The sequence below is a fragment of the Sorghum bicolor genome, chromosome 2 (assembly GCF_000003195.3).
Source record: "Sorghum bicolor cultivar BTx623 chromosome 2, Sorghum_bicolor_NCBIv3, whole genome shotgun sequence".
NCBI classification, from domain to species: Eukaryota; Viridiplantae; Streptophyta; class Magnoliopsida; order Poales; family Poaceae; genus Sorghum; species Sorghum bicolor.
In genome coordinates, this window is record NC_012871.2 from 75,121,121 (window position 1) to 75,139,498 (window position 18,378).

At 43.4% G+C, this 18,378-nt stretch overlaps 2 protein-coding genes and 1 pseudogene across 4 annotated transcripts; 1 reads left to right on the top strand and 2 right to left on the bottom strand.

Annotated features, from left to right (window-relative positions):
- LOC8072235 (F-box protein At4g27050) lies at nt 68-3,523 on the bottom strand. Of its 3 annotated transcripts, XM_021452896.1 has the most exons (5): nt 3,370-3,520; nt 3,043-3,197; nt 1,884-2,777; nt 1,371-1,520; nt 68-592 (listed from the first exon to the last, which is right to left on the bottom strand). In XM_021452896.1, exons 2-5 carry the CDS (start codon nt 3,067-3,069, stop codon nt 209-211), a joined length of 1,455 nt encoding a protein of 484 aa, XP_021308571.1. In that variant the 5' UTR covers nt 3,070-3,197; nt 3,370-3,520; the 3' UTR covers nt 68-208. The 3 variants fall into 3 exon arrangements, with proteins under 3 accessions (XP_021308571.1, XP_021308572.1, XP_021308570.1); XM_021452897.1 differs by having other exon boundaries at nt 1,386-1,520; nt 3,043-3,523; XM_021452895.1 differs by having other exon boundaries at nt 3,043-3,520.
- LOC8072236 (CTL-like protein DDB_G0274487) lies at nt 7,656-11,492 on the bottom strand. Its single transcript, XM_002463264.2, has 4 exons — nt 11,184-11,492; nt 10,764-11,024; nt 8,527-9,441; nt 7,656-8,428 (listed from the first exon to the last, which is right to left on the bottom strand). Exons 1-4 carry the CDS (start codon nt 11,202-11,204, stop codon nt 8,009-8,011), a joined length of 1,617 nt encoding a protein of 538 aa, XP_002463309.2. The 5' UTR covers nt 11,205-11,492; the 3' UTR covers nt 7,656-8,008.
- LOC110432796 lies at nt 15,346-16,397 on the top strand (annotated as a pseudogene).

Below are 18,378 nucleotides of genomic sequence, written 5' to 3' on the forward strand. Positions count from 1 at the left end.
CATATACAAAAAGATACACATAAAACCAGTATGAGAATAGCTTTGTACCAAATTTTGCACAGGTATAAAAAGCAAAAGTGACAGCAAATAATGATGATCATAGTTACCGAAAAAGATTATGTATTACATTTTGTCCAAAGAAATTCAATTTTAGAGAGAATCTATGCAGATGTGCCACATAGAAACAGGTACAAGAGAGACAATATTTTCAGACACCAAAAGTTATATCAACATGGCAGCAGGCCATATGTCCAATAAGTTGGTTGACTACCATGTCTTGCTCTTCCTTGTCCTTTGGATATACTCGTTCTGCTGGTAATCTTTCAGATCGAGGCAGTACACCCATCTGCTCGCAGTCCTCACAAGGCGAGTAATCTTTCAGGACAAGAGTTCGTAAGTTGGGAGCTCGTTCCATCACAGCTCTAATAAATGTCATCTGTTGATCCATCGGACTAAACCCAGTAATCTGTACTTCTTTCAATAGCCACTCCTTACCATTTGTGAACTCAGACAACTTCCATGAAGGATTTGTCCTTTCACCATAAGTTTTTCCTCTAGCCTCAGGACCCATTGTGCATGGATGTTCCCATATCTATATTCAAAAGCAAACATATTGTTATAGAGACTATTTTTGGGTTTCAGATTTTTTTTTTTACAGAAAAATATCTCTAATTTCCAAACACTCCACTCCTTGAAGTTAAATTCTCAACCAGAGGAGTTGAAATAATTTAGAAACTATTTAAGGTTTCTTGGACTGGAGTCATGTTTGCAACAGTTGGGGTAGATTTGGGCCATTGTGATCCAATCTGGGCCACCTAAGGTGGGCTTGATGGCTAAATACAATCTCCTTTCGCTTATATAATACATAAAAAAGGATAAGACAACTACTACTTCTGTTTCTTTGTTTCTTAGACTTATTAGCACCTAATAACTCTAGTGAAGCCCTAGTGATATCTAACCCTTCATTTCAAGCTTCAATTGGACCAGAGCAAAGAAAATGAGTGGTTGACGGCTTGTCAATGATGAGGACGCGCATCCCTATCCTAGCTTATCTTAGAGAAGGATAGGAATCAGGTAAAAGGGGGATTTTATATAGGTGGGGGGTATTGTATTCTGAGGAAACATATTGATATGCAACACAGGTCTATAATTTTTTCAGTAACTTGAATCACACGGGAATTTTTCTGTTACTCTCTAGACTAGCTGGTTCAGAAAAGTAGGCAAAGATTACGAGGCCACTTCAGTTCCTATACTTCCTGGGAATATACAAGATAGTGATTGAAATTGAATAAAAAGAATTGTTTCAACTGAGCTTATTTTAGGAAAGAGAACAAGTTTAGTACGAATGATGAGAAAACAAATAGTCGTACCTCAAGATCAAATACCTCGATGGATGGTGCAGCTTCAAGGAGAACTATTGTCCAAAGCAGATCAAATTCGACAAATATATCATGCAGGCATAGCTTCGTTAGTTTATTGAATACGGTGCAGAGTTGTTTTCCTTCAGGTTGCATCCAAAGCTGATAAAACAGAGAAGCACACAGTGAGAATGAGAAATGTTGCTGTCTTCTTGACTTCTTGTAGAGGTCAACTGTGCTCACTTAAGTCAATTTGTTTATCTGATGTTCCTTACGTACAAATCACTAATAACATTGTTTCATTTGGATGTAGTTCCAAACAAAATGAAGAGAAGCACCAGCTAAATGGCCTGATATATACAACACGAAATTTTCAAGTATTTTAAGCGTTAATAACCAAATATTTTAAGGGTTAATTTAGGTATAATACTGAACACAGATACATGTTCAAAATTAGAAAACAAGACAGTATAATAATCCATAAAGATTGAAAAATAGTGCATGAGAATCAGCATGGATTTATACCTTTTCTCCTTGGAAATTCAATGTTAGGTTCTTTATCATGGTACCCCTTAGAACCTCACTTAGGTTGAATCCTTTAAAATAAACTGCTGCACCAGATAAGAGCTGCAATTCCTTGAGTGCTGGAACAACACCAAATGACAAAGGGGCATTTGGACACATCCAGCCATCCCAGTGCAGCCGCTCTAATTTTGGAAGGTGTAGCACATCAAGTTTCCCCAAGTAGCACGTTTCAAGCTCTAGCACACTAATATTTGAATCCGGTGCATGTATCTTCCATGCCGGGAGTTCCCCGGTATCACAGTTGGAGAGGTAGAGATACCGCAGTTGCTTGCAGCAATCAAATAGGAAGTGATTCATGTCCCGTTCATCAAAGCAAATGTTATATAATGAGAGTCTTGTTAGGCAATGCAGCAAACCAGGATAAGTTCTGAAAAAACCATCCACAGAACAAGCTTGCTGAAGCATATCTTTATCGTTGCAGTCCTCAGGCTCCTTCTTACCCAAAACAGCAAGGTCTAAATCTTTTACAGTACCAACAACAATTACTTCACTAAGTAGAGGTCCAATGATTTCTGAGTAATTGTCCACCAAATAGAGCTTAAGTTGCAGGCTTGAGATGGTAGCCTCACACTGACGGATAGCCAAGAAGCTCCTAACCGCTTTGGTCAGTGAGGCCATTGCTGTATCAATATGTTCAGCTTCGATGGGGTTTGGGAGTGGGGAAGGTAAGAAATTTTTAGCATCAATGGTCAGCTCTGGAAGCAACCATGGCAGATGCTTCCACCGTGTTGATAGGACAGCTGTCCTTGCAGCCGTGGCTATGTCGACTTTCCCCAAGATGGACAACAGAACATCGTCAGTCAGCGAGCTGAGCCTATCTTGATCCTCAGCTTTCTGCAACAAAACATATGATTTGTGACGATGTTAGTGAGAAACTAGTTTGAAAAGTTCACAGCATTAAAACAAACTATGCTTGTGTGATCTACCTCTAGGCTGGCATCTAATAAAGCAGGCTCAATGCCTACTGTTTCAAGTGTTAGAGCATGCAGCAAGCAGCAGTTCACATAGAAACACGACTTAACTATCCCGGTAAAGCTAATTATGATGATAGTAAAAGAATCAGAACAGAGGTAGGAAAGATGAGAGGCAAAGGCTTTACCTCAATGCGTCCATTGTTTGACTCCATTGATGAATAACACCGCAGGCGGGGAAGCACGCGGAGAGGTGCAATGTAATTATCCTAAGGCTAGTTTGTTTATGATGTTGATGAAGGCAGGAGCCGCCCCCAGTCCATACAAATCATACGCAGATAAGCTACAACAAATCCTAGCCTGTTAGCAGTCCATCAAACTCATATGCAGATACAACCAATCCTGGTCGGCGATGGCGTGGGGGCATCGAAAAGGAAGAAGAAGAGAAAAATACAGAGAGCGAGGAAATAAGCAAAAGATTTACATATGAGATCACTACTAGGGGAGGCAGCTACCTCCAATCGGCGAGCGGCGGTGGCTAGGGTGTGGCCGGAGGCGAAGGGGGTGAAGGAGAGTAGCGACTAGCGAGGGGTTCCGTTCCGTCCGCCGTCCCGGGTTTGGTTCGACCGATCGACCCAGCGCTCCCTCTCACGGTCTCACCAGTCAGGCAGTCACCACTCACGGTCACGGGCATGGGCGTCTGGGAATTGGGGCCTTGGATCCAATACGTACAGTAGGGCAGATTGAGAAAGGCCCAAACCAACAAACTTGCCCCACAGGCCCAACAGTTCTGTTTCTTTTTATTTGTTCAAACAATATTTGTTCTTTTGCAAGCAAATATTTTTGTAAATAAAGCATTGGATTTCAAAATTGTCGTGCCTTATAAGGTCAGTCGATGTGTGACCTCTAGGGAATGGCTGCCAGAGCTGCTGACCGTTGGTGAAGTTCAGCCGATACACAGTTTTGAGTGGAGAGAAAGAAGAATATAGACGAAGCCTTTGTCCAAAGTTGATCGAGCCATCTTGAACATAGAGGTTCTATCTCGCCATATAAAGTATCCACGTTATTTGCACTAAGTGGTCCACTAACTTACAATACTTTTATAAAAGCCATCTATGTCAACCTTTATCTTTTATTAATTATAAAATTTATCCATATTATATCTATTATGTGCAATACTTTTTAAAATCTTAATGGCTCGCTGTCTTTAATCTATCAACGTACAAGTCAGCTATATATGATATTTGTTACATTATCATGTCCTTCTATAATATGATCTAATATTCTAATGCCTTTTCTTCCGTGGCTTACCCATTTTTATAAGATTTGATTGAATAAAATAATATGCAAACCAAACTCATATAGATACACACAAAGCCCAAGTAATATATAGTGATGCTATATATATGGCAAATTATTTCTAGAAAAATCCCACGACAGTGCACTAGGTATTCTTCTAGTGTACTCCCTCTGTCCCAAAATAAGTATTGTTATTGCTTCCTGATCAATGAGTCAATCAATTTTAACTTTGACCAAATATAAATACAAGATACTATTAACATCTATAATATAAAATAGTATTATTAGATAGATTGTTAAATCTGGTTTCATAATAAACTAATTTAAAGATATAATTTTTGCTAATATTTTCTATAAAAATAAAGAAAGAAAGTTTGACCGGCATAAAAATCGTAGCAAGACTTGTTTTGGAACGAAGGGAGTATCATGAGTTGTGGTATATTATATGCCCAAAAAATCAAATCAATTCACACCAGTCTAAAATCGACCCAAGTCCAAGTCGAGTCAGCTACCATAGATGCATAGACTATCCGAAGTCCAATTAGTTAGGCAGATGACCAAGTCTACATGTAGTCTCTCTTTGGAAAAAAAAAGTTCAAGAAAGCTGAACTAAGGCCTTGTTTAGTTCCCAACAAATTTTGCAAAATTTTTCAGATTCCCCGTCACATCGAATCTTTAGAGGTATGCATGAAGTATTAAATATAGACGAAAATAAAAACTAATTACACAGTTTGGTCGGAATTAACGAGATGAATCTTTTGAGCCTAGTTAGTTTATGATTGGACAATATTTGTCAAATACAAACGAAATTGGTACTATTTACATTTTGCCAAAAATTTTGGAACTAAACAAGGCCTAAATGAAGGGAGAAGATCGGCCTACGATAAGGGAAGTAGAGATAACACTTGAAAATTTACTCGTCACGAAGCAGCAGGCACCATGTAATTCAACAGAGATTTGGTGATGAGGATGTGGCAGTGTTGGAGGACATATCAACAATACAAGTTGCCAAAGATCCAAGTAGACAATATATACTAGAGAAGAAGAAATATTATTGTCGGCAAGGTATCCCCGATGATCTTGTTCAGCTCTGAACAATGGTTTCTGTCATCTCTATTGCATAGGATTATAGGAACTTGGGAAGCCACCAGAAAAAAAATCTCGCATCCTTCGTTATTTGTGAAATTGGTTATGTAAAGGTTTGTGTAAATGCATTTGTTAAGTCAAGAATAATTTTTAGATAATGAAGTCAAGAGTAATGACGCTTCTTATATTCATTCATTTCATGCTAGCAAGCCAACAACGTACAGTACAGATGTCATCCCTTGCGTATTCTTCTTCTAAAGTAAAATATATTCTCTTAACCTAGCTGGCTATATTCATTTGAGACTTTGAGATAGATGCCTAATTTGCTCGTTGAGGTGATCCAGCTCAATGGTAATGTTGGGAAAGTTCAGCAGAGCGGCCCCGGCATGGGGTTAAGGATGGCAATAGGACGGATTCGGATCGGGTGAAGTCTTTGTGCACCTGAATCTAAAACCCGAAATCAAAATCCAAAACCGCATCGAACACCGATTCAGGTGATAACCCATCCCCAAAACCAAACCCGCGGATACCCAAAACCCGCTTTCTATGTCAACATATATAATAAAGTAATAAGGATTTTCTATAAACATATACATGATATATATACACATATTGACATGTATAAACAAGAGGCAATAAAAAATAAATATTTTCATGAGTTAGCTTAAAATAAATTTAATAATCTAAGTAAACAAGTTATTATTATCATATTATAACATATGAAAATTAATTCTAATGACTTATTTCGGATATCCATTGGATATCTACGGGTGGAAAACCAAACCCAAAACCGAACCTTTCGGGGCCCCGAACCCAAAGATCGTGGCACGAAAAATCATCTCCAAACCCGAACCCGTGAGAACCGAAACCCGCGGATATCCAACCCAAAACAGCCCCGCTGTCATCCTTACATGGGGTTCAGCCACCAAATCCCAAAATGATTTGAAAATCAACTGCAAGTCGGCAACCCTTAGATTGAATCTATCAAGTCGGCAACCCTTAGATTGGATCAACCGGTAATATTTTTCTCTCACAATAAATCAACATCAACATTAAGGTCGGCTGTTCGTAAAAGTGGCTGATGCTGATATTGCCGACTTATCGTAAAAACGGCTGATGCTGATGCTAATTTATTATGAAAGAAAAACACTATTAGGTCTTGTTTAATTCCGAAAACTTTTTGGTTTTCGGTAATGTACCACTTTCGTTTTTATTTGGCAATTATTATCCAATCATAGACTATAAAAAAATCATCTCGCGATTTATAGATAAACTGTGTAAATAGTCTTTATTTTTGTCTATATTTAGTGTTTCATGTATGTAACACAAGATTCAATGTGACGGAGAATCTTAAAATATTTTTGGATTTTAGGGTGAACTTGGCCTTAGTTAGCCTTAACATTGTGGCTGATAAGCATGATAATATGTTTAGCCAATGATGCGAGTGCCGTGCCTCCACCACACCCCATAAAAGCCCAGGAGACCGAGCAGCCCGCAGAGTCAAGACGTGACATTGTTACTGAGGGGCTGCTGCTATCCACCACGGAACCACCCATTCAGTCATTCCATTACTGCACCCACCAATCCTGCACAGCAGAGAGTTGTTAAATGCTCCCCCACTACGGCTAGGGCCTTGTTTATGCTTTTTAGTTTGGGAACGGTAGCATTTTCGTTTTTATTTGACAAACATTATTCAATTATAGAGTAACTAGGCTTAAAAGATTCATCTCGTGATTTACAGATAAACTGTGCAATTAGTTTTTATTTTCGTCTATATTTAATACTCTATGCATGTGCCGCAAGATTCGATGTGATGGTAATCTTGAAAAGATTTTGGTTTTTGGGGTGAGCTAAACAAGGCCTACCAAAAAAATTTGCAAAATTTTTCAGATTCTCCGTCACATCAAATCTTTAGACGCATGGAGTATTAAATATAGACAAAAATAAAAACTAATTGCACAGTTTGGTCGGAATTGACGAGACGAATCTTTTGAGCCTAGTTAATTCATGATTGGACAATATTTGTCAAATACAAACGAAAGTGCTATTATTTCTATTTTACAAAAAATTTTAGAACTAAACAAGGCCTAGTACTAGTCCACTTTATACTTAGGCCTTGTTTAGTTCGCAAAATTTTTCAAGATTCCTCGTCACATCGAATCTTGCGGCACATGCATGGAGCATTAAATATACATGAAAACAAAAACTATTTGCACAGTTTATCTGTAAACCGCGAGACGAATCTTTTGAGCCTAGTTACTCTATAATTGGACAATGTTTGTCAAATAAAAACGAAAGTGCTACAGTGCCCTTTTTCGCAAGTTTTTGCGAACTGAACAAGGCCTTAACAGCACCCACCAATCTTTCAGATACTTTGTGGCCTCAAACTACTATGAACTATTGTTCGCGCTCACCATGGTCTCTCAAACCCAGTGATTCTGATTCCGCAGTTAAAATATTCACAGTTTCACACTAATTAACTCCTATGCAAGAAAATAGTACTGCTATCTCTCTACTACATAACCATAATATCGGGGATTCACCATTTCTACAGCCTAAAAAAATGGATAAATAAATTTACAAAACTAGAAAAAAAGAAAATTCGATCTCCAGAAGAATCCCAATTATCCAGCCGTACGAGCCGCCGCCTCACCCGGATCAGCTCGAGCAGTGCAATCAGGCCCACTCCACACCGACGAGGGGCGGCACACCGAGGAAAAAGAACCGCCGCGCCGGGCGGAAGCTCCAGCTCCAGCTCCGTCGTCTCACTCACGCGCCGCCGCCGTGCTGGTGCGGGAACCGCGGCGTGGGCACGAGCGGGTCGCGGTCTTCCTGCATCTTGTTCAGCCGGTCGGGTATGGTGCCGTCGAAGAGCCGCGACGTGGGGTTCTCGGCGTAGCAGACGTAGTAGCAGCCGACGCACGCCTGCGGCAGCGCCATGCCGATGCGGGTCATCAGGTACCCGACGTAGAAGGCCAGCAGCGACACGGTGGCCGTGTAGTGCCGGTGCGTCGCGAACGCCCACGACCCCGCCAGCGCCACGCACAGCGCGCCGCTCGTCACCCCCGTCAGGAAGCACACCGAGCTGGTGATGTCCGAGTCCACCAGCGCCGCCATCCCCGGAAGCGCCTCGAACTGGCCCCACGTGCTCCGCGACGCCTGCACGAACCCGCGCCCGTACGCCGCGATCTGAAAAAACATTATTACACGCAGCTCCGCTCGTCAGTGCCAAGCACGAGCGTTCGAAAGACCAGACCAGACCAGACCAACAGTGCGCTCGTGCTTACATGGACGAAGGCCCAGCTGTTGCCGAAGCTGAAGATGCCGTTCATGACGTGGAGGCAGCAGTGCGCGCAGGAGAACATGAACTCATCCTCGCCCTCCAGGAGGTTGAGCCCGCGCGCCAGGATGCGGAGCGCCTCGATGGTGGGCACGAACAGCGACCCCAGGCAGGCGCTGCCGAGGTTGTACGACAGCGCGCGCTGGAAGCTGAACTTCACGCTCGACTGCATGCCGCGCAGGTAGTAGAGCGCGATCACCCGGCTCGCCGTCAGGTTCGCCACGTTCCGCATCACCTCCGCGGTCCACGCCAGGCTCACCACCAGCCCAAAGATGGTGAGCCCGGGGAAGCGGAAGTTCACCGCGCCGATCACCGCCACGCACCACACGGAGATCCACGCGAACCCCGCTGCCACCATCAGGTACGCGGGCCCGTTCAGCCCGCGGAACTTTTCCACCGGCTCCACCGCGCGCTCGAACACCCGTGCCGTGAAGCCCATGCGCCGTGTCACCCAGCAAGCGTACAGCCCGGTCCCGATGGAGAACACCACCATTGCGACGCCCAGCCCGACGGTGGCCAGCATGGAGAAGCACATGAGCAGCGCGCCCACGGCCAGGGTCACGCCAAAGCTGGACCAGAGGATGGCGCGCACCATGACGCGCGGCCACGCGCGCACAGCCTTCTGCCACGCGAAGGCCAGGACGATGCTGAGCACCACCGTGCCCTCCACGGGAAGCAGCCAGTCACGCAGCAGGCTGCGCTCGCGCCGCGCGTTGTGTGACCGTGGGTGCTGGCTGATCTCCTGGGCGGTCTTGAACACAAAGAACCCCATGGCGAATGCCGCGGCGGCGAGGTGGAGCAGGAAGAGGCACAGCGTGATGCCATTGGTGTACTTGCGTGAGTTGAGCGATGGAAGCGGCCCCTGCAATGACAAATAATAAGTTATTCAGATAGGATGTCGCTGGCAGCTACAGCATGTCAGCTTCGGGCTTAGATTAGCACAAAGTAGCTTCGGGCTTAGATTAGCACAAAGTCATATTCAGATTCAGAGATTCGATCCCAAGCAGCAGCGGTACATTCTTGATGATATTTTAGAGGGAACATTAGTGCCTAAGAAACCCATGTGTCACGCTAACCAGAGCTATGTCGTTAGGCGACCTTGATTAATAAATCGTATCAAACACTACCACCTATGCTCCTTTTTCTATTGTGGGAGGTTGAGCACTTTGAGTTCTTATATGAAATTGTTTATTAGTATGTTGTTCACCTCAAAAGAAAACAAGCACAAATTGCTTTCCCAACTTGCATTATCCAGAGAATCGATCCCAAGTAGTGGTACATTCTTGATGATATTTTAGAGGGGATATTAGTCATTAGATGAAGCACGCATATCGCTAACCAGAGCTGTACGTTAGGCGACATTGATTAATACTAAGAGCATCGTATCAAACACTACCGCCTATGCCCCTTTTTCTATTGTGGGAGGTTGAGCACTTTGAGTTCTTATATAAAATTGCTTATTATGTTGTTCACTTCAAAAGAAAACATACACCAAATTGCTTGTGGTGTTGGATATTCCATCCTGCATTATTTGGTTGTTGCCGGTGCAATGTTAGACAACAATGTTGAAGCACCTAAGCCTCAAAATATTGAAGTACCTAAGCCTTATAGACATGAAAAGATCTCCCTTTTTTGTCTTTTTGGCACCGAACATATCTTGGAATATTAACAGCGCCAGTTGCAGTGTTGCAGGTGAACTAGTCTGCCTTCAGTCCGTTGTAATCAGAATCAAAATCAACTATCAGCATCAGCATATTCTCTAACCCTTTAACTAAGAGCTATTTCTATTGGAGTACTTTCCTCCATTCTGTCAATTGTAGCATAGTGATAGAATAATGCAGTGATTCTGTCAGTGTGGTATGGCATGGTAGAATAATTCACAAAGCAAGCCAGCCTGAACTCCCAAAACTCTCAAGTACAGGGCAGCGCAAACACACTATACCAATTGGGTACCAAACAAAATTATTGTACTATCCTACTCGCCTACCAACCAGCCTAAATTGACACAGTCGGATCGCAATCAAGCACGCCCACATGTCCTAAAAAGGCCGAGCCAATCCCACTATCCAAACCGAAAAATCCTAATCAATTCAGGCGATCGAGATTTTATATACATACGTAGTACGTAGTAGTATGCAATTGCAAAAAGAAATCAAGCAATTCGGCGTGGACGTTTCCCCCTACCTGCTGCGGAGGCTGCATGACAGGCTGGTACGCCGCCACCTGCGGCGGCGGCTCGACGGCGCCGGAGGCCACCGACATGGGCGGCGGCGGCGCCTGCGTGGTGACCTGCAGCGGCGCCAGAGCCCGCTGCGCCTGCAGCCTCGCCGCCGCTTGCGGGGGCGGCGCCTGGTCCACGACGACCACCTTCTCCACCGCCTCCGGTGCCGGAGCCGGTGCCGGTGCCGCTCCTCTGCCTGGCGCAGCCTCCTGCCGCGGCGGCGCCTGCACGCGTCGCACAGCGAGGACAAGAAACCCATGAGCAAACGGCGGCGGAGGCAAGAGCAAGACCGCAAGAAGCAGCGAGCAGAGCAGCCCGCGCGTTACTCGAGAAAGGAACAATCAATCTTTCAGGGAGCAGCGAAAGGAAGAAAGAAACCGTACGGGGTTCTCGGCGGCGCCCATGACGCGCGTTCCGCAGAGAGCAGCCGCGCCCCTGACGCCTGGCTGCTCTTGGCGGAAGGGAGAAGAAGTAGGGCAGGCGGGGGGCGGAGGAATGGAGCGGTGGACTCGACTGGTGGCGTGGACCGTGGAGGGAAGGGAAGGGATGGGAAAGCGAGGCGAGCGAGCGAGCGAGGTGGAGGATTTGGCTGGGGAAACTTGGGGACGGCGTGCGTGTCTGCGTTGGCGAGAGGAGGGAGGGAGAACGAGAGACTGCGAGAGCCCAATCTGTGACCGTTGGTGTGGCCCTTTCGCTCGTGCGGTGGCTTACGCAGGGGCGCAGGGCAAAGGCAGTGGGGGCGTGGTGGGGCCGGCGTGGCAGTGGGCGGCGGGGGAGGGTGTGACCCGTGCTCCTGTGGGTGGCCCTGTGGCGTGCACGTTTTGTTTGGTGGGGAGTTTTGGTTTTGGGCCTTTTTGTTCTCTCATCACTCGTCATTCCTCCTCGTCAGCTTGGGGGAGTGGCTGGGCGCTGGCGGCGTCGTGTGCTATACTGTACATAAAATCGTTTATTTTCTTGCATTAGAGCTTGGAGTTTTCGATTTGCATTGGAGAGGTCTTTCCTAAAGCCGAGTGTTTTACTCCTCACAACCTAGGCCTCGTTTCTTTCACCGGTAATGACCACGTGGAAAAATGCTGACCGGAATGCTATCTAAATTTATATACACTTTATTTATCTGGATTAATTTCGAGACTAGTTTCCTTGTAACGGAAGAGGCCCCTAATAATTTTGTAAACACGTTATTCATCTGGGTTTTCGTTCTCTTTGGGCCTTGTTTAGTTCTCCAAATATTTTGCAAAATTTTTCAGATTCTCCGTCACATCGAATCTTTAGACGTATGCATGAAGCATTAAATGTAGATAAAAATAAAAACTAATTGCACAGTTTGGTCGAAAATTGACGAGACGAATCTTTTGAGCCTAGTTATTCTATAATTGGACAATATTTGTCAAATACAAACGAAATTGATACTATTCATATTTTGTAAAATTTTTTGGAACTAAACAGGGCCCAAGTTATTCTAGTTATTCTATAATTGCACAGTTTGGTCCTCTGGCGCTTCAGGCTGAGCACACGTTGAGCACGCATGGCTACCCTGGCCTTGTTTAGTTCCGAAAATCTTTCAGAACTGTAGTAATTTCGTTTTTATTTGACAAACATTATCCAATTATAGAGTAACTAGGTTTAAAAGATTCATCTCGTAATTTACAGGTAAACTGTACAATTAGTTTTTATTTTTATCTATATTTAATGCTCCATACATGTGCCGCAAGATTCGATGTGACGGAGAATCTTGAAAAGATTTTGGTTTTTGAGGTGAACTAAGGCCATGTTTAGATTGAAGATGAAAATTTTTTGGGTGTCACATCGGATGTGTCGCAAGGATGTCGGGAGAGGTTTTTAGAAACTAATAAAAAAACAAATTACAGAGCTCATTAGGAAACTAAAAGACAAATTTATTAAGCATAATTAATCTATTATTAGCACATGTGAGTTACTGTAGCACTTACGACTAATCATGGAGTAACTAGGCTTAAAAGATTCGTCTCACGTTTTTCAATCAAACTGTATAAGGGCACGTACAACGCCGTCTTTTGCCCCGTCTCGGAGACGACATTTTTACAAAAACAACCTTGACTCCACCGAGAGACGAGCGTCCCGTCGTCTCGCGAGGCGACGGCTGTGTCCCGTGCTCCGAGGCTGAAGAGACGCCGCAGCACCGTTGTACGGCCTCATCTTTGAGAGTCGATGGTGTGCCCGGATCCGGCGTGGTCAGCAGTGGGCACGCGCAAGGCAGCAGCCGATTTGGGCGCGCGCGGGAGTTTTGCGCGCCAAAATCCATCTCCACCTCAATATATCTCGGTGTTGTCTTCCCCAAATCCATCTCCACCTCTCCGCCTCCCACTCTGCTCGTCTTCGATTTGGGTGCGATGTCCCCGCCGGCCGCAGCTAGGAAGAAGAAGAGCTCCACACCATCGGCCTTCGAAGCAGCGGCAGCCGCGACCCCAGCCCATACCTTCGGTCGCGGTGGCTTCTCGGTGCCGACGGCTCTCTCCCTGGGTCGTGGTGGCGGCTCAATGCTGATGGCCCGCTCCCTCGGACGTGGTGGTGGCTCAGCAGCGGCAACGACTCGCCCAACCACCGGTGGTCTCGGCAAGAGCGCGGCAACAGCACCATCGTCCATCAATGGATCCAGCTTTGGTGCCTTCCCCAGCTCTTCCTCGTCCATGGATGGGTTTCCGTTCCCCCCTTCACCGTCTCCAGCTCTGTGGGATGCGGCCGGCGATGATCCTTCTTCTCCTGTCTTTGCATCATGGTAATCACTCAAAACGTTTGGATCTGTGACTATCAGTCCTAGTTAAGATTACAGTAGAAGAATAACTGAAGAATATTCAGTCACTATCTATGTCTGCCCTGCCAAAAAAATTTAGATGGACATTATTTCTGCTTGCCCTGTCAAAAAAACCAGTCACTATCTCTTTGTGTTAGCAATCGATGCTTGTAAATCACTAGTTTGCAAATGATTTTGTCGCATAGGCTTTTGTTTCAATTACTTTTGTAGATAGTTAGTTTTAAATTACTATGGTTGCAAATGCTTGTACCTGACAGCTAATTATTTTTGTTTCTATTACCAGTAGATCTGGTTGTATTCTATCTGCAAATGATAGCAACAGGAAATTCAGATTCACTAAACTATACATGACGCATAGTGTCTATACAAGTCATAGGCTGTATGTATGTGTTTTATCTTACAAGTCATAGATTGTATATATTTGTTTTTCTAAGACAAGATGGTGACTGAAAATGCTCTTGACCAACTGCATTTTGCCAAGCCGTACTAGAACTGAACATAGTAAGCAGAGCAGCTAAGTACTACTAATAACTACTTTATCTAGTAAATCTGAACAGAGCACGCGGAGGCCACGTCGATTCAGAACAACTCTGCACGCCAATTCATTCAGTTAATACTACCTATGTTTCTTGCAGGGATAAAGACCCACGTCCTCCTGGTGGTTTCATGAACTACTTCAATAATCAGCCACACAACTTTCATTTGGTTGGTGCACCTATCCACAACAAACCAGTGTCTGCCAACACCGAAGCAAGTTCACCACCTGAAGTGGAGATCATGCTTCCACAGCCCTACAATGATGAAGAAAATATTAGGATTGAGAGACGTATCCTATGGACAGAGGACGAGGATGTTAGATTGATGAGCGCTTGGATAGAACATTCCACAGACTCTACCTGTGGAGCTGATAAGGGTGGTAACCAATATTGGGGTGAAGTTGTTGAATCTTACAACAAGACTACACCGCCACTTCGAAAAAGAAATCTGAAGCAATGCAAGGATAGATGGCATTTTTTTCAGTGAATGTGAACCTGCATTTTTTCATGAATGGTAGTTGTTATCTAAATGTGTCCATCTATCAGTTATCAATATTATCAGTTAATAGAGGTGCTCCACTATTATCAGTTATCTGAATGTGAACCTGCATTTTTTTCATGAATGGTAGCTATTATCTGAATGTGAACAGGAACCTAATAGTTGTTATCAGTTATCATTATTATCAGTTAATAGAGGTGCTCCACTATGATCAGTTATCTGAATGCGAACAGAGCTTTGCATGCGAATAGAACTCTGCATGCGACTAGTGCTCCACTATTATCAGTTATCATTTAGATATTGCTTCCGTGTCACTAGTGCTCCACTAGTATGTGAATGTGTTAGCTCTCGTACTATAAAATGGTACCAGTTGCATCCTGCCACTGTACATTTCTTCATTCCACCACCCTGCTGTAGTTAGTTCCTATGGAGCCACATGATGCAGAAGACGCCCTGCAAGATGTCGAAGACTTTGATCCTAGGTGTTCACCGTGGAAGATATGCTAGAAGAGGATGAAATTTTAGAAGATATCGCAGCAGAGGAATTCAAGGCCGGCATCGACGAAGAAGCATCAACTGGATCTCGTCGTCGTCGTCGACAGAGTGGATCAAGGAGGTACATACCAAGAAATCGAGAAGCAGGTCACGAAGATCTTGTCGCTAATTATTTTTCTGCAAATCCTATCTACACCGATGAGATGTTCCGTAGGAGATTTAGGATGAATAAGTCGTTGTTCCTACGTATTGTGCACACACTTAGTGATTGGTCTCCTTATTTCACCCAAAGACCCGATGCAACTGGCAGGAGTGGACTTTCACCGCTCCAAAAGTGTACTGCTGCCATTAGGATGCTAGCTTATGGAACCTCGGCTGATCAACTTGATGAGGTGTTAAAGATTGCTGCAAGCACTTGTTTGGAGATTTTGGGAAAATTTGCTGAAGGAGTGATTGAAAATTTTGGTGAAGAATATCTGCGCCCTCCAAGAAGCTAGAAAAAATCTTGCAAGAAAATGAGGCTCGTGGTTTTCCAGGAATGTTGGGAAGCATCGATTGTATGCATTGGGCATGGAAGAATTGCCCGAAAGGTTGGGCAGGCATGTTCACACGTGGTGACAAAGGCGTTCCTACTATGATCCTTGAAGCAGTGGCAACTCGAGATCTTCGTATATGGCATGCTTTCTTTGGAAACGCCGGGTCTCAGAATGACATAAATGTTCTAAATAAGTCACTACTATTCATTCAAGCAATAAAAGGTGAAGCTCCTGCAGTACACTATAACATAAACGGAACACAATATGACATGGGTTACTATCTTGCTGATAAAATATATCCAGAATGGGCAGTATTTGTGAAGACTGTGACGGCCCCTCAGTCGGAGGAAGATAAATTATTTGCAATGATGCAAGAAGGTGCGAGGAAAGATGTCGAGTGTGCATTTGGTGTGCTACAATCACGCTTTGATATTGTTCGTCGACCAGCAAGGTTATGGAAGCAGGAGGATGTTATTAACATAATGCAAGCTTGTGTTATACTTCACAATATGATAGTGGAAGATGAGAAGGATTCAATTAGAGAAGTCTTGGATTTGAATGAGAATCCAAGTGCGACGATAGTGCTTCCACCTGAAGTGCGTACAAGCGACAACCCTGATCCTACCTTCGCAGAGGCACTTCATAGAAAATCTGCTATCAAAGCTCGGCCAACACTTAGGAAGCTCAAGAAGGATCTAATCGAGCATATATGGCAACGTTATGGAAACAAAGAAAATTAGTCAAAGGCATTGCAATATATAATATAATTATTATATTGATGGTTTTAAAAATATTATGTTGCTACTATATATAATATAATTATTACATTGATGGTTTAAAAAAATATTATAATTATGTTACTCTTATTTATTCTTGATATATTTTCTATCAAATAGCCACACAATGACATACAAAAGTTTATTTATAGTTGATCCTATCTACATACAAAACATTAAACAGCTTTAGAGACGAACACCTGTGTGTGGGTTGTATGACCTGTCTTTATACCTATCTGTATGATAGATTCGAGGTGGTTAGAGACATATCCTCGTCTATACGTTGTACATGCCCTAATTAGTTTATTTTTTATGTACATTTAATTTTCTATGCATGTGTCCAAAGATTCGATGGGATGGACGAAAAAATTTTAGGTAGGAACTAAACAGGGCCTAAAACAAGGCCCCAGTTTATTTTACTCCCGGTCAGACAACAGTCCGACTTGACGACTTGCCCACGTGGGCCTCGGTCTGCCTGCCACCCTGGCTGCCGGGGCCACGTCGTCCGGGTGGTCCTGCTCGTACGCTACCGCCCGCCTACCCCTGGCACGACGACGACATATTGGCATCTGACTTGGGGCTTTTTGAAAACTTTTTTACATATGGTAATGATAGTATTTTTATTTGTATTTGATAATTATTGTTATATACTGATTAATTTTAAAAGATTTGTCTAACAGATAAACTATACAATTAGTTATTTTTTATTTATATTTAATGTTTCATGCATATATTGTAAAAATTAGATGTGATAGGGAATTTTTAAAAGTTTTAAATTTTTAATTTTGGCTACAACTAAGGGGCTGTTTAGTTAGTGAAAATTTTTGCAAAGTGCTACTATAGCACTTTCGTTTGTATTTGATAATTATTGTCTAACTATGGACTAACTATGATTTAAAAGATTCGTCTCGCAAATTACAAACGAACTATGCAATTAGTTATTTTTTATTTATATTTAATGCTATACTCCCTCCACAGCTATAAAAAAATCATTTAGGACAACGACATGGTCTCCAAAGTTTAACTTGACTCCTTGTTTTTATAAAAATATTTATTAAAAAGTGGTATAAGTATATTGTATAAAAGTATTTTTCAAGATAAATCTATTCATATGGTTTTCAATTTTTTAAACTCAACAACTTAAAAGTTATTCATGATTTATATTCTCAATGTTTGATCTAAATCTTGTCTAAAAAGACTTGTTTTATGTGTACGAAGAGAATATACATGTATTCGATAAGAAAATTTTTAAAAAAATTATAAAAATTTTGAGCCATTTTTTATCCTAGGAGGAGGACGAGAAGATGCGGGATCCCGTGTGACCGGATGCGAATCATCTTTTACCTTTCTTTTTACCACCTCGCCGGCATTAGTGAGAGGTGAGAAGGACACAAAGGCGGTGAGCTCGCCATCATGTCCTCATCATGCGGGGCGCTGTCTGTCTGCCATCGGAAAGCAAAGCACCGTCATGTCTTCGTCGCTCGAGCCGGGATGGGATTTGCCTCTGATCCGGTGATCATCAGGCATTATTACCCTTGTCATTATTTGTTCAACCTCAACCGCGTCCTCTGCGCACTAGTATATAACATCTCCAACGGTTTGGTAATTTTAATTTGATATTTGTTGTTGTTTGTCAACTCCCAAATGCAAATGCAAAGAAAAAAATATGGCCATTCAAGGGTTTGGCATTTTTGACTTAGCAATTATCTAAAGTGGACCCGACTAAATCGTTTCGCGATTCTTTCTGTCGCGCGCGCGAGTTGGTTCGCGCGTATTCTCCTTCGCGCCGCTGCCGCTCGCAGGTATGCGCACGTCGCCGTCGGTTTTGTGCCCTCTTCTTCGCGATGCATATCGATGGTGCTACCAGATGCCGCTAGTAGGTTCTCATCCACAGGGAGGCCTCGCGTCTGTCTTCAGTCGCGATCTACAGGGAGGGACTCGAACA

Bases quoted from the DNA above. Each gene is read 5' to 3' on its own strand.
- LOC8072235 (XM_021452896.1), bottom strand. From the start codon at position 3,069: ATGGAGTCAAACAATGGACGCATTGAG. The intron at 1,521-1,883 runs GTATAAATCCAT...CTGTTTTATCAG, and splicing joins TGAATTTCCAAGGAGAAAAG to CTTTGGATGCAACCTGAAGG. The intron at 593-1,370 runs GTACGACTATTT...TTTTGAATATAG, and splicing joins TCGAGGTATTTGATCTTGAG to ATATGGGAACATCCATGCAC.
- LOC8072236 (XM_002463264.2), bottom strand. From the start codon at position 11,204: ATGGGCGCCGCCGAGAACCCC. The intron at 11,025-11,183 runs GTACGGTTTCTT...CGACGCGTGCAG, and splicing joins TGGGCGCCGCCGAGAACCCC to GCGCCGCCGCGGCAGGAGGC. The intron at 9,442-10,763 runs GTAGGGGGAAAC...TTGTCATTGCAG, and splicing joins TCATGCAGCCTCCGCAGCAG to GGGCCGCTTCCATCGCTCAA.